Source organism: Rhopalosiphum padi, chromosome 2 (assembly GCF_020882245.1).
Source record: "Rhopalosiphum padi isolate XX-2018 chromosome 2, ASM2088224v1, whole genome shotgun sequence".
Lineage (NCBI taxonomy): Eukaryota > Metazoa > Arthropoda > Insecta > Hemiptera > Aphididae > Rhopalosiphum > Rhopalosiphum padi.
Genome location: NC_083598.1, coordinates 91,630,327 through 91,651,230, shown reverse-complemented (window position 1 = coordinate 91,651,230; position 20,904 = coordinate 91,630,327). Strand labels below are relative to the sequence as shown.

At 23.0% G+C, this 20,904-nt stretch overlaps 1 protein-coding gene across 27 annotated transcripts in view; it reads left to right on the top strand.

The window, feature by feature from the left end:
- Window positions 1–20,904, top strand: part of LOC132920679 (longitudinals lacking protein, isoforms A/B/D/L-like) — a 243,860-nt gene that overhangs the window by 138,361 nt on the left and 84,595 nt on the right. The window contains exon 5 of one of the 27 annotated variants that reach the window (XM_060983281.1): window positions 15,209–15,505. The exons of 21 other annotated variants lie outside the window; for them this stretch is intronic. In XM_060983281.1, the coding sequence (XP_060839264.1) occupies window positions 15,209–15,438 (230 nt within the window). In that variant the 3' untranslated portion in view covers window positions 15,439–15,505. Of the gene's footprint in view, window positions 1–673; window positions 934–6,188; window positions 7,114–9,053; window positions 9,907–12,346; window positions 12,706–12,810; window positions 13,885–15,208; window positions 15,506–20,904 lie in introns of those variants that run through there. 5 more of the 27 variants (XM_060983264.1, XM_060983282.1, XM_060983269.1 and 2 more) reach the window with 5 other exon arrangements.

Genomic DNA, 20,904 nt, shown 5'->3' with positions numbered 1-20,904 from the left:
TTATGTAATGTAATGTTGATAACAATTCTTAATTTATCTTTAAATAACTATTCTTATTATTAAATTGCTCAATAAATATATATATTTATGTAGAAAACTCATAAAATAATTAAATTATATTTTTGGAGATTAATTGTGTGTTATATCCAATAGATTGAATTTTGTTTTATGATAAATAGTTATCTGAAACATAACTACTGTGTTATTCTTTAATTAATTTTTCTATTTAGCTTAATTTATTATTTTTTGTTTTCCTTAATTGTCATAAGTAAGGCATATATTATGATTGTTAAAATTAAAAAAAAAAATTACTGTAAAAATAATTAAAATCAATTAGGCTAATTTTATGGGGGATTTCTATACATGGCTGATTTTTGTAGCAATCAAATTCCAACTACCAACTGTTAAAATGTAACTTTGATATAATATATTATATAATTATATTATTTATTATATTATATATATTATTATTAATGTTGTGTTTGAAGAGAGGAGCAGACTATAAGTTCTTTATAGATGTCATAATGTGTGCCTATTAAAACAGAATCTTTATTCTTGAACATTATATTAGTTTTCATTTACATTTTTAAAAAAAATTAAAATAACATGCTTAAAAGACTTGGAATTTGTTTGTACATTGTATTTATTCTTAATTATTATTTTTTAATTTTAGAACTACAGCGAAGATATGTTTGTCCTAACCAATGTGGTCATAGTTATACAAGAAAAGATAATCTAACAAGACATATGAAGACAAAATGTGGTGTTTTAAAAACATTTTTGTGTAAAATTTGTATGAAATCTTATGCTCGACGTGATGCACTTAAAAATCATTTAAAACTAGTACATAAATGTAAATTAGAACATTCAATTGATAATGTTTATATGTAATTATTTAGTTAATATACTTTGTCTATTGACTATTACTTTTAATCAATGTTTAGTTTGACCCCAACTAATTAAAGAGAAATATTTTTCTTTTATTAAATGTGAAATTTATATATAGATCATATCATGTAAGGAATCAAGTATTTATGTTGTAATTCAGGGAAAAATTACAACTAAAGAATATAATTGAATAAAAGTTAAAAATCGGAATGTGATTTTATGCATATTAATGAAATAGAACTTTTGTTCAAAAAAAGTATTTCTTTTTTGTTCATAAATATCATAAATGTACAAGGTAATTGCTGGTTGTTTGGTTCACTCCTAAAAAACTTAGAGAGATAATTTTAAATTAATACTGAATTTCAGGTCAATTCAGAAAAATAAGAAAAAAAAATGTTTTTTTATATTTTATAACATCAAACTTAAACTAATAAATAATTTGAGATTTATTAGTTATTTTTAAAAAATGTTTATATACTTTAAAATAGGATGGTCCAACCTTTTGTAGTTGGCGAGCCAATTTACACTTTCATAAAAACATTGGGAGCCTCCAAAAGAAAAAAAAATATATTATTACCTATTTATATTTTATTTTATTATATAATGCACAAAATTATTACATTATAGATTAAGTTACTTATATTAAGAATTAATTGATTAATTAATGTGATTATTGGCATTATTTTTCAGAAGCCAATTTTCAATATCAATTGAACACTCTGTGGTGGCTTATCTGATGCACGATTCTAAAGTCAAATCGTGAATACGGTTTCTTGATTTAGACTTTATTAAATCCATTGTAGAAAATGCCGATTCACAATATATACTTCCAAATAATGACAAAATTTCAAGAGAAAAATTCTGTAATGTTGGGAAATTTTCTTGCAGTTTCCAAAACTCTTTAGGAGACAAATTTACTTTTGGTTGAAGAGAACAGTCTGCTTGTAAATCACATGACTCTATTTGAAAATCGGGAGGTTGTACTGAGATATCAACTGTCATTATTAAATAATTCTTTCATCTTATCGCAATATGACCAACTTCCGGGAACTCTTAACTCTTACCGTTTAACAATAAAGTGTAAAATTTATACAATCATACTACAATTTTGTTATAATATTATTGTAACTTTAATTTTTAATTAATAAAAAAAGTAATTAATTTAATTGTTGTTGTTGTGGGGGGGGGGAAGGCTTCGAGGACCGAATCCGAGCGAGTTGGACTACCCTGCTTTAGAAAAATGGAAATAATTGTAAGGTTAACTGAATATCAATTGCAATTTATTATTCTTTTTTTGAAAAATAGTTAAATTGGATCTATGGATGATGTATATTATGCATATGGTAAAGAAGCAAACAATATATTTGGGGCCAAGTATTCTTTTGTAGAAATAAAACAATATAAATAAATAAATTATGACATAAAGAAAATATTAAATTATTTTTTATTTACTCTTATCAAAGGCTAAGAAATTGTTTGTTTTTAAGAACATTTAGAATAAATAAGTAGGTAACCTACTTAAATTCTGAATAAGTACTTCATTTCTGAGTTATTTATGTAACAATACATATAATCATGTATTTAATAATGTATCACTGAACTAGTTTTTAGTTTTAATATTTAAGTATAATATTTCCAATTTCTTTTTATCTGCTACAATAGTGTACGCAAACATTTCTAAAATGAGATATATTTAAAGTACGTCTCTGGTTTGTTACTATCTGGTAATATTTAAATAACAATATTTATTTATTTCTTATTGATTTAAAATATTTATATAAGCTAGATCAGGTACTTTGAAAATTGAACCTCAAACTAATATTATAAATTTGAACATAATATGTCATGATTGATAATATTTGTAAGTTTCTTTTAATTTTATAATTTTAATAATGTGGTATGAAATTGAATTAAAAATGTAAATAGTATTTATTCCACAAGTACTATTTTCTTCATAACTATTATTTTAATAATTTTATTACAAATTTAAATAAATATTGAATTTGTTTTTATTAATAGTTATAAATAGTAATAGAGTATAACTTTTTTCTGCTTCTTTAAACTTGTTACTGTTTCTCTTATATAAATTGATTAGTAGGTATTCAAGTAATTTATTTTTATACATGCCAATCAATTATTTTGAACTTTACAGACAAATTGCGATATTACTGTCCACGATCATGTGGTCGAAGTTATAGCAGAAAATACAATATGCAAAGACACTTAAAATTTGAGTGTGGTGTACCGAAACAATTCATGTGTTCATACTGCAGAAAAGATTTTACTTATAGATCTCATCTCAAAATTCACATATACTCAATTCATGGAAGACACGCATTTAATTAAATAATTATTACTTACTGTTAGCTATTATATTTGTATGTAACAATTTCTTTAATACAATTAAAAATTGGCTATAACTTCTATTGAGTTATTTTATTTTATATTATTAATATTTTTTAATAATTAGTAGGCTTCTATTAAAATGTTTCACTGCTTCATTAAAACCATTTAATTTACAATAAAATGTCAGTGGAATTTTTGTAGAATACTTAGATAGTCTATATGTATCACATACTCATACCAAAATTTATATTTTTTCACTTTTCTCTTTGTAGTTAATAAAATAAAGAATATACTATAAAAATATTTAAGGAAATTTTAATATTGGTTTCTAAGTGTTGGTGTTTTTAATATTTAAATTATTAACAATAATTAGTATTTATTTATCACTAAGATTATAAGACTTATAACTTATAACCAAAGATTACCAAACAGTTATTTTGATAGTTAAAATTGTATTAAATGTTCGTATTTTTTTTCTTTTTAAATACTAAAAAATGTCTACTTTTAACCCTCTAAAGTACAAACTTAAGCCAACTTTCTATCAGAAACTTTCCTTAAAGTTTACAATCTTTCGAGAAAAAAAATAATACATCGTTGTAAAATCAGTACATTAATTTCTTCGCTTATAATCTCAAAAAGCTTAGGCATGAGGATTGTGAAGTGTTTTTTTGCAATAGTTTACATCTATGTATTGTAAGTATTCTTCTTTTTCTTAGTACTTCGCTTTTCAACTATATAGGTGAGCTATGTTCTTCTACCTCTAATTTACTCACACTTGCTATTTTTTCTATCATTCTCTATTCTGTCTATTTATGTCATCGACCTTCCTCTCATTTATTTCCATAGCCATTCTCACTGCCTCCGAGTCACCTCTCTTAATAACATGACCGAACAACTTAATCTATCTTCCACAATTTTGTATATGATTGATACCTCTCTTACCCTAATTTTATTGGATTAATTTCTTATTTTATCCACTTAGTTACTACACTAACTAAACCTTACTTAACGACCACCACTATACCTTTCTTGGAACTCTTATCATTCACCTTCTCAAAACTTATTAGCATTTTACGTAAATATCTTATCTTCTTTCTGTAAGTACTTATCTATAATTTTCAGAATATTTTTCTAACATAAACCCAAACTTATGCCTTGGAATCGTTGTTACACTCCTTTTTTAAATATCTTTTTCCCGAATATTCATACTATTATGTTTAATGTGAATGCTATGCATTATTGTGAGATCTCTAGGACAGTACGATGGCTGAGATTCCTTATACTTTAGCTGGGTTGTTACCAGGGTGCATTGCGAGGAATCGTATACGGGGCGCACTTTAAACTAAAATACTAATAATACTATAATAATATACTAATACTATGACTCATATTATGTTTTATACCTCTATAACTTCCACACTCTCGTTTACATTTTTCTTGCCTTAATGTATGGGCACCAAAATACTTTTCCTCCATCCTTAAATTTCCTTATGTCTGTTTTCTTACATCATCCACAGCTCTGATGGTAATCCATTAGGTTCTATCATATTATTTTTTTTCATCTTTCTAATCACTCTCATTTCCTTTTCACTAATTAAGACATTCATATCTATATTTCACTCTAATTCCTCCATTTTTTACCCTCTTGCAATGTTATTCATTCAATAGCTCTTTAAAATACTTTTTTCATATCTTACGAATTTAATTATTTATCCCATTCATACACTAAATATTCATAAAATGTTTCGATTTTTTTCTTGAATTTTATCCCAATCTTTTATGCAGGTTATCGTACTTCTTAAATATTGTTCTTCAATATTCATTTTTTACTTCTTTGTTTGGTTTTTTTAACTCAAATTACCTCTTTCTCCTATCTTAATGCCAATTTTTAAAATCGTGATTCCTTTCTTATAATCTATTCCTGTGCCCTATTCTTGACTCAAGTTATATTCTCCTTTATGATCAATACTACTCTACTTCTTCTTTCAGTTTCCTTACAAATCATTTTTCATTTTTATTTGTTAGCTTCAACCCTCTAATTATTGACTTCTTACCTAACTACTCTTTATAATTGTTCACTTTCCTTCATTTACAATTTACACAATAACTCTAAATCCGTCATTAACCAATTTTATGTTATTATACTCTCTCTCAGAATTACTTTTCAATCTTTATATATTTAAAATTCTTTTTTAAAATTAAAACTATCAATTTATAGCCTGTTTTATTTAGTGTTAAAAGTTGTTTAATACTCTTCTCTCTTCCTATAAAAATAATTCATAATTGCTAATTCATACTTCTTTGCAAGTGTCTGTACTCTTTGCTCTCATCTTATGATCCATTGCAAAATCATAATTTTCATGTACTATATGCACTCTCTCATACTCTTTTCCTAGTATTTTGTTTATATTTTCTTAGAATTCCTATTTAAAACTCTCCTCGTATCCTAAATATGGAGCATATGCATTTATTACATTACAAATTTTATTTTATAATTATTACTCCACTTTTCCTCAAAACCCTTTCCACTGTTCCTTTTATTACCTTTTCATCTATCATCATACTCCTCCATTCCTTAAAATAGTTTTACCTGAGTATATTATCTTATACCACCCTCATTACCTTTACTTTATCACCCTTTCATTTAGTTTCCTGCTCTTTACAAATATTAGCATACTTTTCATTCCAATTAATTATCTGCTTTTACCTGTTAATGTTTCTATGTACTACGTACTTATTCTTTTTTCCTACCTCTCAACCATAAGTTGACGGAATTTAAAACAGTATGTCTTGTAAACAATAATAACCTTATATGTGACTTACGCTTAAATTGTTTAAAAATTGTGGTTTATTTAAGCTTATTATTTATTTTACTTTTTGATTTGTTAAAATTAATTATTATTTCTCTTATTGTTATTAATAATTGGGTGCAATTTATTTTTGTTATATATTAGGATTAATATTAATGCCAACTTTCGATCGGTTCTATTGCCCACGGGGATGTGGCCGAAGTTATAAAAGAAAAGATCATTGTTGGCGACATATTAAGTATGAGTGTGGAGTACCAAGACAATTCAAATGCCCATATTGCTCAAGGAGTTTCGCGCATAACAGTGCTTTAAAAAAACACGTAGTAGTTGTTCATAAAATATTACACAAAGATTTAGGTAACCGGCGATCTCGTAAATCAGGGCCTATAGCTTGATATTGTACAAAAATTAATTTTATTTGTAACATGTAGGTAGGTACACATGTTTTATATGGTGTGTAAAAATATTTAAGTTTCAAATACACCTAGTATATACAGTGAAATCTCTAAATACTCGGACACTCGGCAATTGAAATTGTTTACGCTATTCAGAAGTGTCTATACTATTTAATTTGTTAAAATTGTGTTGCTATGCACCTAAAAAAGTATCTGATACTTAAAGGTATCAGATACTTAGAATTGTCTGTTAGAGGTTTCACCATACTATAATAAAATAATATATTTTATATTATAAAAATATTATTTTATTTAAAAATTATTTTGGTATTGTAAATTGTTTGTTAATTTAATATTGTTAAAGTCAAGGCCGTAACTGAAAAAAATAAACTATATTTACCACTAAAATGTGTCTACATTTAAAAATCTCGATGGGGGGGCCTAGACCTCTCGACCCTTCCTCCAGTTACGGCTTTGGTTAAAGTTACCACATCAAAATATATTTGTAATACAGTTTATTTTATAATATATAAAAAACGTCCATAGTTTAAATCATGTTTTATTAATACATTTTGTTACTACTTGATATATTTTTATTCGTGATTTGAATTGTAAATATTGTGAAATTCTTTAAATTTTAAATTACTAATAAACATGAAATAAATATTTTATAACCATTTGCAGTTATATTATGAAAAAAATTATTAAATGGTATTTTTATTCCTTACTTTCCTACCAACAATTTTAGTTAAAATTAATATTCATTTATTAATTGATAATATATTTAATTTGATTGCTAATTTGATTCTTTTCTTATTTTTAGGAAGATCATTACTGTTGTCTATCAAATTATCCAGATATTGAGACATTTCGTTATAATTTCATTGATTAAACTAAAACAAAAACAAAAACAAACTTAATATTGCTTTCTGAAATACATTTTGTGTGGCTTCTTTGCATTCCGAACAGTTAATTATTAATTGCATTATAACTTATAAAATGCACAAATTCATATTAACTACATTATATTACAGATGAATGCAGATTGATAAAAAAATGGGCATGTATGAATTGCAGTCGCAAGTACAAGAATAAATTTCATTTGGTTAGACATACTAAATATGAATGTGGTATTTTAGGATTATTTGTGTGTAGTTATTGCAATAAATCGTTCAAGCATTCGCATCATTTAAAAGGGCATCTTGGATTAATTCATGGAGTTATTGTATAAAAATGTTTTTATTAAAATATTTTTAATATAATATGTAATATTACTTAATCGATTATTATATTATAGTACCTACTTCATAAAATATTAACTTTTCTCTAGAAAATATGTAATACAATTACCCAGTTAAAAAATCTGTTCCTAATATTAATTATATGAACATTAACTAAAATACTTAATTCACTAATACCTATAATATAGGATTATTGTGTATTTTGAATACATGGTCAAAAAATTTAATTAAAAATGTGTATCAATTCACATTTGTTATCGAGTATATTATTTGGTCAGTGAAAATACAGAATAGATTAAATCAAATCTGGTTTTTCTATACGACTATACTAATATTGCACCCCGATTACTTGCATCTCTGAATTCAGAATTTATAAAAAATAATATTAATGACGTGAACGAAATAACATGTTTTGATTATATCAAAACTGTATCATTCAAATTTTTACCAATCCATTAATAGTATTATAATAACATTTTAATGTATTAATACGAACATCTAATCTTACTTATATTTTTTATTACCTATTTTAATTAGTTTAATAAATTAACGACGAAAACAATATTTTTGATGTATATAATTACGAAACAATGAAAAATAATATTTTTAACCTACCTTTAGCAATATAATAATATGTAATGTTGCTATTGATTGTCCTAAGTCTGTATTAAATGGAAAGGAAATTAAAGTATTTACATCGAACGCAATTAGTATGAAAAAGGGATCATGGGACGCAATTCGTTTGCTGCAATAACTATGATTGATAGGTCATGGGTATATTCTAAATTACAAATTTTTTAAATAATAAGGATAAGGATAATTTGGAATTTTGTTTGTATTTAAATGTATTTATTTTTAATACAATATTGATTTCTTTATTGGAAAACAAAATGTTAATAATTAAGCTATACAATGTGATGATTTTTTACTAAAATTATGTGATAACTAGTATAAAACAAAACATATTAGGTAATATTTTTTATAATAAAAACCTATTTTAAAAATATAATTCATTTTGAATGTAAAATCTTATATTCTAATCATGAATTAAAATTAATATTATTATAATTTGTACCCATGTGTTTTAAATATATATTATTATATTATAATTATTATTTGGCATATGTGCAAAATTAAGTATTCTTTGTTTTTCATATATACATAAATTATTTATAAAACTTGTAATTTTTCTTACTTCAAAGTGAATCCTTATAAATAATACTTATCCTTATGTATTTTTATAGTCAAGTTTTTTATTCATTAATATAATATATTGCTTTATTTTTATGGATGTCTTTTAAAACAGCTTTTTTTTATATCAATATTTAATTTTATTTAATTTTATTCAATACTGATATAGTTTATTTTTTCAGAAAAAGAAGAACATTTCAATAATCAATTAAATGCTTTAGCTGTTATTGATCCTGTGGAATGTCCTAATAATTGTGGTCGGGCTTACAAAGGATTACGTCGAAAACACTCATTAAAACGCCATTTATTGTATGAATGTGGGAAACCACCTCAGTTCCAATGTGTTGTCTGTTTCAAAAGATTCACTAACAAAAAAAGTGTGCAATATCACTTAGCAGCTATCCACAAAATCATTAATCACTAAACCATGTAAAACTTAAAAATAAATTTGTTTTAACTTAAATATTTATATAATTGAAATATTGTATAAATATTATAGTTATGGTGTATGAACTTAATTAACTGACTTGATAATTTATTTATTATAGTTTTATTTCTTATTTTATTTTATTTCATTTTTATAATATCTTTTTCTCAAGTGTAATTTTGTAGGTACATTATAATATTTTATAAATTTATGATAATTAAATTACTTGTATAATATATAAAAATAAATCATGACATTCTAATATTTTTATCAGTGATATATTTTGTACACATCTACAATAGATCATTTTATAATAAGATATTTTTTTGTTTTTAAAGTACACTTTTTGTATGGTAATAGGTAGGTTTTAGTACAATGTTACAATATATTCATTGTTAAAAATATTTCCAAGTTTCTCAATCCTTCTAGCTTTTTGGAAATTAAACATAAATGATGTTTCAAAACACTTTTGAAAAACTATTAGATAAACTGAAAATATTTTGACTTTTTAAGACATTTTTTATAAAGCATTAATGTAATGAAACATTGTTATATTGTAATATATTGGTTTATTTTTATGAATATAAGTACTAACTGTGTGTATTGAATTTTGATGTTACAAATAGTAAAAGTATGCAAACTTCATCCACCTTTATGGAGTTTCTACACATATGTAGACTTTATTGGTACAGCATTTTTTTTTATATAACTGGGAAAATTAAATATCTAATTTAAAATTTATTTATTTATTTTCTTAACTTGTTTATATATACAAACTTTTGGTTTATATTTCAATTTTAATTATTCACTATAGCAGTAATTTTCAATATTTTCTATGGGAGACCACAGCAATTATCTTCAAGCTAGCCACTAAATATAAATATAAATATAAAAATACAAATAATCATGATTACATAATCATAATAAACTTGTTTTTCATATCTTTAATTGAGTATTAAGATAAATATTATTTAGATTACACATTTGGTATATTTTAATAGAAATATATAAGTTATATAATTGCTCTCAATAGTACAAGTTAATAAGTTGATATCAAATTGTAAATTTTCCATATTTTATTTTAAAAATTTGTAATGTACATTATGCGATCTAGGTAACCGTGGGTTGTATTATAGGTTATTATCATTTTTGGGTTAGTCAAACAATATTGCTCTGATTTTGACTCTGACTATGACTTGAAATGAAAAATATTTTTTCTCTATCGTTCATTTTCAACTTCAATACGTTTCTCTCATTTAGTCTGTTCTATCACTCTAACTATATCTTTAAAATCAAATCAAAATGCGTTTCTTCATTTTTTGTCTTACAAATTTAAAGTTCAAAGAAACCCTTATCGTTATGATAAAGTTAAGATTTTAAATTATCTAAATTTAGATAATTATTAAGATATTTATTTCTGTCTATAAATATGCATATTCCTCAAAATTAGAAATCTTAATTTTGTATGAATACAAATAATACGTTCAATCAATATTATTTTATTAGAAACGTAAGTTATATTTTTATAGATTTAAATCTGTTATCTAGTGAAACATTTTTTTTTTTTTTACTTGTTAAACCATTAATTATTACAACTATATAGGTACCTATTAATGATTACTGATTAGTTACAGAGTAATAATGATTTATTAACTTTAAACATTTCTTAATATATTTACAATACCCAACATAAGAAAATTAGAAGGGTATGCTGAAACCAAAACTGATATACATCAATCAAATCGACTTTTATTATTTTTACTAGTTGTGAAATGTTCATATTATTTTGACGAGTGTTTAGACCAGAGATTCCCAACCAGGGTGCCGCGGCACCCTAGGGTGCCGCAAAATCTTTTTAGGGTGCCGCGAAATTATTTGAAATATTTTTTTAGAAAAAACAATTTCATTAAAAATATAGCACTGTGAGTAATAAAACGGACTATAATAATCTAAAACCTATCGTGTAAAGATAAATAATAATTAAAAATAAAAATAAATACAATGTAATAATTTATTTATTAAATGTAATATGTATATAGTATGCACCTACACCTTACTACTTTTGATTATACTTATGCATTAATAAATAGAACCGAAGTAGTCTATAGAATATTAGAATATAGGCCATAGAGCATAGGGTGCCTCCGGATTTTTAGAAAATGTCCAAGGGTGCCGCGAGTCAAAAAAGGTTGGGAACCTCTGGTTTAGACAAATAAACTTGAATGAAAAAAAAAATTATATTTCCCCATGGGATTAGGTGTATAAATACTATAAAATAGATTTAAGTTCTTGCATGAATATAAAAATGAACTATTAACTAGGTGTGCAATGGAATAATTGTCTATATCAGTATTTCCCAAATAGTGGGTCGCGATCCACTACTGGGCCACAAAAATATAATGCTGGGTTGCAGAATTTAATAAAATTCTCATATTAAATTTTATTATTTATCATTTTGATTGATAATTTGAACTTTTTAGTAAAAATAAATTCATTATTATATTGTTGTTACAAATCAACGCTTCAATTTTATTATAAAATTCTATGTAAACATTTAAATGTGTTTTATTTCGCCTTTTTTTTATACAATGATAAATTTAAAATATTTTAGTTTGCGAAACGTTGGTCTATATGGCTATAAGGGTAGATATAACTAAAGTAATAATACTTAGTTATTCTTATATAGATACTTAGTTTATTGACTCACCTTATTCTCTACCTGGTATAATTCTCATGGTAGCAATGTGGTCAATTGTTTAAGCCAGTGCCGACGTTGAAGAATACAGAAGTTAATGCCAAATATTGAATATTCTGCAGTCTGCATATATATATTTATAGGTTATAGCCAATGTAGGATTTTACGTATGTATATCCATGTAGTAATTTTCGTATTATACATGGATGCTTTTAACATTGGTTATTTTTCAATTTACCACGAACATGTAAACGTCTACACGTCTATGTTATTTATATAAATCTGCTAATTAATATTTGTATTGCTTAATTTCATAACCATTCTTAGTACTTAACAATTTTTTTTTTTTCTAGTTAACTCGAGGCGATTATTTACATTACCACTGAAATATTTATGCCCTAGAAATTGTGGACGTTCATATAATCATCGTGCTACCATGAATCGTCACCTAAAATATGAATGTGGTGTTCCACCTCGGTTTAAATGCAACATTTGTGGAAAAATGTTTGCCCAAAAAGTTAACCTGAACACGCATGTCATGTCTGTTCACTGCAAAATTCCAGCTACTTCACAGTTTTAGAATCAAATTTGAACCAAGAAATATTTTATAAATTATATAAAGCAGTTTATTTTCAAAACAATTATAGTTCATTATATTATATTATACCATATTATATTATACCTATATTATATTACACATTAGTCAAATTAACTTGAATTATTATTTTTATTACCTTAGCGCTTTGTATGGATCCGGTTTTTAATTAAATTTATCTTTTTAAATTTTCTTTAAAACAATGTAATTTTTTGTTTCTAGGACTATTGGCTCGTATTAATGAGTTTGTCCAAAATGACCCAGCTTATTGCCCACGAAATTGTGGACGAAGCTATAAAGGAAAATGGCGTAAAACAAATCTTAGAAATCATTTGGTTTATGAATGTGGATTACCATGCATGTTTAAATGTAATATTTGCAATCGAACATTTAAACACAAGTGCACTCTTAAGACACATATGGGATGCAAACACAAAATTGTCATTGGAAAAGATTTTAAATTAAATGATATTTAAACTATCTATTTTAGTATGAATCCATGAAAAAAAAAAATAGTTTTATAAGTATAAAAATTCACTAGGTTACAAATTAAATATAAAAATAGTTAAAGATAACATTTTTAATAAATATTAAATAATAATATGGACAATGTCCGTCTACTATAAAAATAAGTTTAGATTCTAATAATAATTATAAAAATAGGTATAGCCATATAGGTAATATTTTTAATATATATTTTACCAAAAACCTGGCCATTTGAAAATTAAATATATAATTTATAAAACTATTTTATATTCATGTATATTTTAGATTTTGATTGAAGTTGAAATGTATTGGTTTTATAATTATGTACCTATGTTTTTTTTAATTATTTATTCTGTAAATACTTTTTTTACATAGAAAAAATATCTTACAATTTCTATTTAATACCTCTATAGATTAGATATAAAGTTTGTTAAAGAAACAACAATTATTTAATATGTGATAATTTATCCACTCGGGCCCCAATCTTCAGGCCATCTTTTTAAAATGTATAATTTTATGATTGGGCACTATTTTTTTATTTCATATTTTGTTTCAGATATTTTTCTCTAAATATTGTTGTACAAACATGAATTATTTATAATTATTTTAAGTTTAAGTAGTGTTGTACCTAACCTACTTGTACCCAACTAGTATAATTATTCCCTTCTACTGTATTCTACTCATATAAATGTATAATTCTCAAATAATAGTGCTATCACAAGCTTATTGATCTTTGTGCTTCAGCATAAAAAAATTGAAAATCGGGGTTACCGTTTATAAATTGTATAGAATAAAATTTTTTTACCAAAATGTTTTATTATTAATGCTTGAAATTATATTCTACTTATACTTTATTTTTACTTTTTATTCAAAAATATAAAATATGTTTGAATAACTAAACGTCCTACTCTATCATAATTGTATGTGTGTGTATATACTGTATAATATACATATTTATTTATTTGAAAAAATATATATATTTTTATTAATAATTTAAATTTAAATTTTGGTTGAATACCAAGTTTAATGACTAAAATCTGTTTGTTTTAACAAGTATTAAAACTGTATTAAACCGCATAGACCATAAGATAATTTTATTATTATATGTTAATATAAAATAAGTTATATTAATTTTATTTAGTTAAGCTACTTCTTGCGATCTTTGCCAGTAAATTATAATTCATATACCTATAATAAAATGATTTGTGATTTGTTTTATAAATGCTTTTTAAAAATGAACATTATCTTTGGGATTATGAATTATGATCATTATGGTAATAAAGTCTAATCATCTATTGAGTAATAAACATTTAATTGTGTATTCATAGATAAATGTATAAATCTATTCATTTTTTTTATGTTTTAAGGATCATTAGAAATATTGTTAAAAATACAAACTGTCTTTTTTATACACGATCTTGCTTATGAACCAATTATCAAACATGAAATAATTTATAATTTCACTGCCATTAAGTAAAATAATAAACAATAAAATATCCTAAAATGTATAACTAATTTAATGATAGTAAACTATATTTTATTTTTATTAAATCGCAGAACTGTTACATTATTACTTATTACAGTGGAGTACAATTTAAAATATATATAAATATAGACAGTAGATATAATTTTATAACAATCAGTTATAGTGACATATTTGTATCACTTGATTTCGAACTTCCTGACATTATTGATTTATTATATTTAATATAACATTTAATATAATATAATGTATAACTAATAAGAATATTAAGTGATCAATAGATTATTATTGCCATTTATAATGAAAAATAAAAAGATAGAACACTTTAAGGTTTTTAATTTTGTTTATTATTTCTTACAATAAACAGTTCCTTGATGGTCATTATATGAGATATTCACTGTATTTATATATTAAGCATTCATTAATTGTATTTACTTTTTACAGGACTAAAATAATTGCATAAAGCTTTATTAAATTATAATTATCATGATGATATGAAACATTTTAAATATTTGATAAATATTGAATTTTTTTGTACAAGATATTTAAAAGCTAATCTGTATGTAATTTGTATTGATTTTTTCATTTTCTGTATACATATTAGTTATTATCAATATAATAACTAAAATAATCTATTATTATTTATTTCAGTAAAAAGTTCAGAAAGATTAAAAATGGCAGCATTATTTGATCCGGCTATATGTCCAAACCAATGTGGTCGTCAATATAAGGGGAAAAGTCGAAAATCAAATTTAAAAGTTCATCTTACGTATGAATGTGGTGTACCGCGTCAATTTAGATGTGATTACTGCCATAAGACCTTTGTTCATAAGGGACATTTAAAAGGACATATGGGTCTTGTTCATGGTATTATTCAATAGAAATCAATGGCTGAAGCTGGTGATAAAGATTGATTGTGTAATTTGCAGTTCCTGTTTAAAAATAAAATATTTAAAATAATCAACTAATTTTTTTAATTTAATATATTAGTTAACCATTCATATTAATATAATTAATGTACCAATTTTACTCTTATTTAAGTATCATTGAAGTTGTATGTTAGCCATACTCAACCAGTTAAATAGATTTAAAATAGGGACAAAAAAAATTCATAAACATAAGTTGCGCTAATTTAAAAATTATATATATTTATTTTAAAATAAATCATAAAATATTTTTCACAACTATGATTTTTTTTTTTTTTTTACTTTTGTCAATTAATACCCTTTTAAACACTATTATGCAATCATCATTATATATATAAAAAAAAAGTTATCTTCATAGACAATATACAAACCATAAAAAAAAAAAATTATATAAATAATATACATGCAATTATCGTATTGAAAAACTTATACTATTTTTCTGTTAAAAGAAATTTATATTTAAATTATTAACCACATTTTTTTAGTTAAAGTTTTATAATATATTTTGCTCATTTTATAAACATAGGTAAATGTTATGTATTATATACTCTGCATTTTTGGAAATGTTTAATTATTAAAATATACTGATTGCTAACCAATTATTTTATAATATAATGATAAATCAGATTATAAAATAGTATTTTCTATTTTATTATTATTTAGTTTATACTATATATATTAAGTATACAATTGAACTGTATGACATTTAATATTTTATATATTATAACCTATGACCTTATCAAATTAACATTTTTTCCATTTAAGATATTAAATATTATAGGTTGCGTTTTAGAGTCATAAAAACAACACAAATTATAGTATGAAATTCTCAGTTAATTTATTTACTGAAAATATAATTGTATAGACTTTTCTGATTAACATGTTTTTATTCTTATTGTTTAACTTCAAAAAAAAAAAAAAAAAAATAGAATAATTTAATTATAATTATAAAGACTAAGTATTGAAGTAGTTTTAAATTCTCAGTGAAATAATAAAAATAAAACCAGTAATCGTGTGTAATACTATAAATTAGTTTCTAGATTATAACCTATCTATGTTAAATTGAATAAGCTTATAATAATTCATTTTAACAAGCGTACACTATTAATTGAAATTAACAGCAAACCATAAAAAAATAAAAAAATATATATTCTCCTCGTTTATTAATTATTATTCATTTAAACAAAATATTTGTAATTTGTATTGTGTTAGTTCAATTTTAAAAACTTGTTCTTACATTGTTGAAAAAAATGATAAGACATCCAAGCTTAATTTGGAGGAATCATATATATATGACAACTACACTAGTAGTTTATGCCTATTATAACTTATTATAACTACATTATAATTTATAAACTTATTTTTGAATATTTTAACATTTATGTTTGTTTACTTGCTTATTGTCATATTTTAAATTAATTGCTTTTACATTTAACATTGAACTATTTGTACATTTTTTTTAACATTTTATGATGAAAAATAAATCTTAGATGTGTGTTTTAGTATTATAAAATAGGTAATAACGTTTTAAAGCTTTCAATCATTTTCAGAGTTAATGACAAAAATGTTAAAGGAAATTTCAAAACAAGATCCAGTAGATTGTCCTAATCAATGTGGACGAAAATATTCTGGAAAGTATAGAAAAACTGTTTTAACTAATCATCTCAGATATGAATGTGGAAAAGCACCAACATTTCAGTGTAATATTTGCTTTAAAAAATTCCATTTAAAAGGAAACCGCAAGACACATATGATAACAGTGCACAAAATTTTACCAAATGTAAATGTTACTAAGTTGTATATGTAATTTTAATTTGATATTCAGTTTAATTACATTTAACTCGTCTATAATAAGTACAATTGTATTTCTATTATTAATAATATAAGTATACTTTAAAAGCCAATGAATGAAAAATATTATATTTTAATTTTACTTGTAAAAAAGTGTTAATAACTAAATAGAAAATTAATATACACAATATTGAAGTATCTAAAACTGAATTTACCAATAATTATTATAATTATTTTGTTTATATCTTTAAAGTTATAAGCGGTCTAACCAAATTAATATGTTTAAATTTATATTAATTGCTGGTAACTATATCAATTTTTACAATTAACAAATGAACACAATAGAATTATAAAATAGAATATAGAAATAAATTGTATAAATAAATTACATAGAAGCCTAATTTATATTTATATTTTATAATTAAATATTAGTATACATGTAATTTTTACATACCTACAATACTTATACTTAGTATAAAGGATTGTTAGTGAACGAAAAAGTTAAGGATATTAGGACTTACTTTATAGGCTTAGGCTAAAATCATTTTTAATTTCAAAAGTAAATATACCTTCTATACTTTAATTTAGGGATATATATAGAGGTGTTTGGGGGTTCAATTCTCTTTTGTTATAAATGTTCAATAAATGTGCCTGATAACATTTTTTTTTTAAATTTTAGAGTTTAGCATTTGCATAATTAGTATATTATTTTCACAATTTTACTTTGAATAATATGATGTGCATTTATTATACAATAATATTAAGTTAATAGTTGAAAAAATCATTTCTTTGTTAAAAGTATCTCTATACATAGGTCACTATAAGATTTTTTAAAATATAATATGCTTATAATACATAAATAACTAATAGTTCAATAGGAAATATTATCAAAAAATAATGAATACTCTTATAATATAATCATCTAGCAAAGTATAAATACATAGATAGTATAATCCTACTATTAATAACAACAGTTGTATGCATATTAACACTAAAATACTAAATTCGATACAAGGTACTTGTATATTAAAATACATAATATATATTATATATAATATATGATAAGTATATAATGAGCAGCTACTAAATATTAAATTATTATACTTAAAAAGGTATGTTAGTCTTATTATTTTTATAAACCATACGCTAAATAAATAAAATTATTTTTATCATTATTTATTGAACATTTATATATTTTAAATAAAAAGGGAAATATTTTGAATAAATCACCCTATTTGAATCCTTTATTTATATATTATTAATATATCTGTTTTATGTATACAATAGTTATTATCTTAAGTATAAAACATATTATGTAATATAATATTTTAGGCTATAGATAAACATGGTATTATAATAGTTATACATTGTATAACTGCACACATAACTATGTAAGTTTATAGCACATAAGAATTTTAAAACAATAATATTGATTTGTTGCTAAAGTTTAGTATTCAAATTAAACTTATAATTAAATCAATTTAAAATAGGGTTAGGTTCTCTTATTCTATCATCTTTTTTTTATAATATTGTTCTGTAGAAGTGTTCAAGTATATACAATGAGTACAGAAATATATTTATGCAACATAGACACATAGTTAAATGGCTATAAGAACAATTGTTATACATATATATGGTTATTTTTATACAATTTATGCTTATAAAAATGTATTTTGAAACAATATAGGGATAAAATATACCACTGATTTGTTGATACATTATAACTTTAGTCAGAAATGAAGCCCCATATAAATATTTTAAAGGTAAAAACCTTTGATTATGTGTAATATTTATTTTCTTTTTGATCATAATTGATAGCTATATTGATTTTTAATAACATTTTTTTATAGATACCAACTTGCTTACAACTTTTAGTATTATTTTAAATTTATAAGTAAACATAATTTATACAAAGATAACAATTTTTAAACTTCAGGTAGTTTATTTCATTAACGTTTGATGAGGTTAATCTAATATATTTATAAATCCTTGCTGCTTCTATAATTGTATCTTATTATTAATTTATTATTATTATTATTATTATTATTTTAATACTAAATAATTATAATATTAATAATTTGTATTTATTTAATATTTTAGATGACATGGTTTACAGTGAAGGCATGGAGTTTTGCCCAAATATGTGTGGACGCAGTTATAGAGGAAGATATCGTAATAAAAACATAAAACGACATTTGAGATACGAATGTGGTGTTCAACCACAATTTCAGTGTGATGTATGTTTGAAGCGCTTTACTCATAATTCAGATAGAAAAAAACACATGGTGATAATACATAAAACATGCCAAAACACAAATGCTCTTCATACATTGTAATTTTTTTTTTTGATAGATCATTTACTATTTTAATTAAATGCATATGTGACATTTCTCAATACATTTATGTTTTATTTAAAGACTTCATATTAATTTTAATTTTAACTAGTAAAATTCTAAAAGATTATATTTTATAATTATAACATCATGAAATAAATGTTTTTTTTTTTTAATATTAATAACGCGCACATCGATTTTAATACATTTAGAAATAATTAATTATAAAAAAGTACTGATCGCTAACACTGGAAACCGTATAATTAATTATAATTTACAAACAGCTAATACAGTAAGATGTATATTTATTATGATTGGTCAATATTTTATGAAAGCACATTTATTAAGCACAGTTGGGAAAATTCACAATAAATATAAAAAACAAATTAAACTAAACAAATGTATTAAACACAATTAAGAACAATCTAGCTACCTATGTTAATTTATTGAATATATTTAAATATAGGTATCTACTTATATAAATATAATTGTGTATTGTAAAATAAATTTTGAAACTTAATCCAACATAAGGGATAAAATCTGAAATTATAATATTACTAATTCTACTCAAATAAATTGTCTTAAAAGGTAATAGACAATTATTAATAGGTACCTACTCAAAATTTGTTTATTACTCGACATGGAGACAACAAAATTTGAATTCAATTATGACTTACCCTAATTTCAAAGTATACTATAATAGTCTATAATAAGTTTTATTTTTTTTTTCAACATAAATTACACTTAAAATTTACTATAATTTTAAAATAATATTAAATATTTACTTTATTTTATTATTTTATTACAATGCTTTAAAATAAATCTTATCAAACTGTAAAAATTCCCAAAGAAAAATTATTTACAGTATTCTGTAATACATTTTTAGTGTTTTTTTGAACCAACATGAAAGGCTAGTTTAACAATAACTATTCCAAACTTTATTATTATTTATTAATTTACGGAATAAATCCATTTACAATAGTAATATATAGTGTTGCAGTATAATAAAACATACAACAAACATTATTTTAGTGATTACATACAATTTAAAACATAGATATAGTACAAGAGTTTACAATATATTAAATATAATTATAATTTAACTGAATTAACAGTGAACAATAAAAATCATTAAAAACAAAACAAAAAATACATTTTAAATAATCATACATTAAATGCTGACTTAATATTATTTATATTGGAAAAAAACAAATCTTAATTAACTTAATTTGCCATGGACATCAGTAAATTTATCTGGGAAGGAAAAAGAATAATTAGTACGTATATTTTTTAAAGT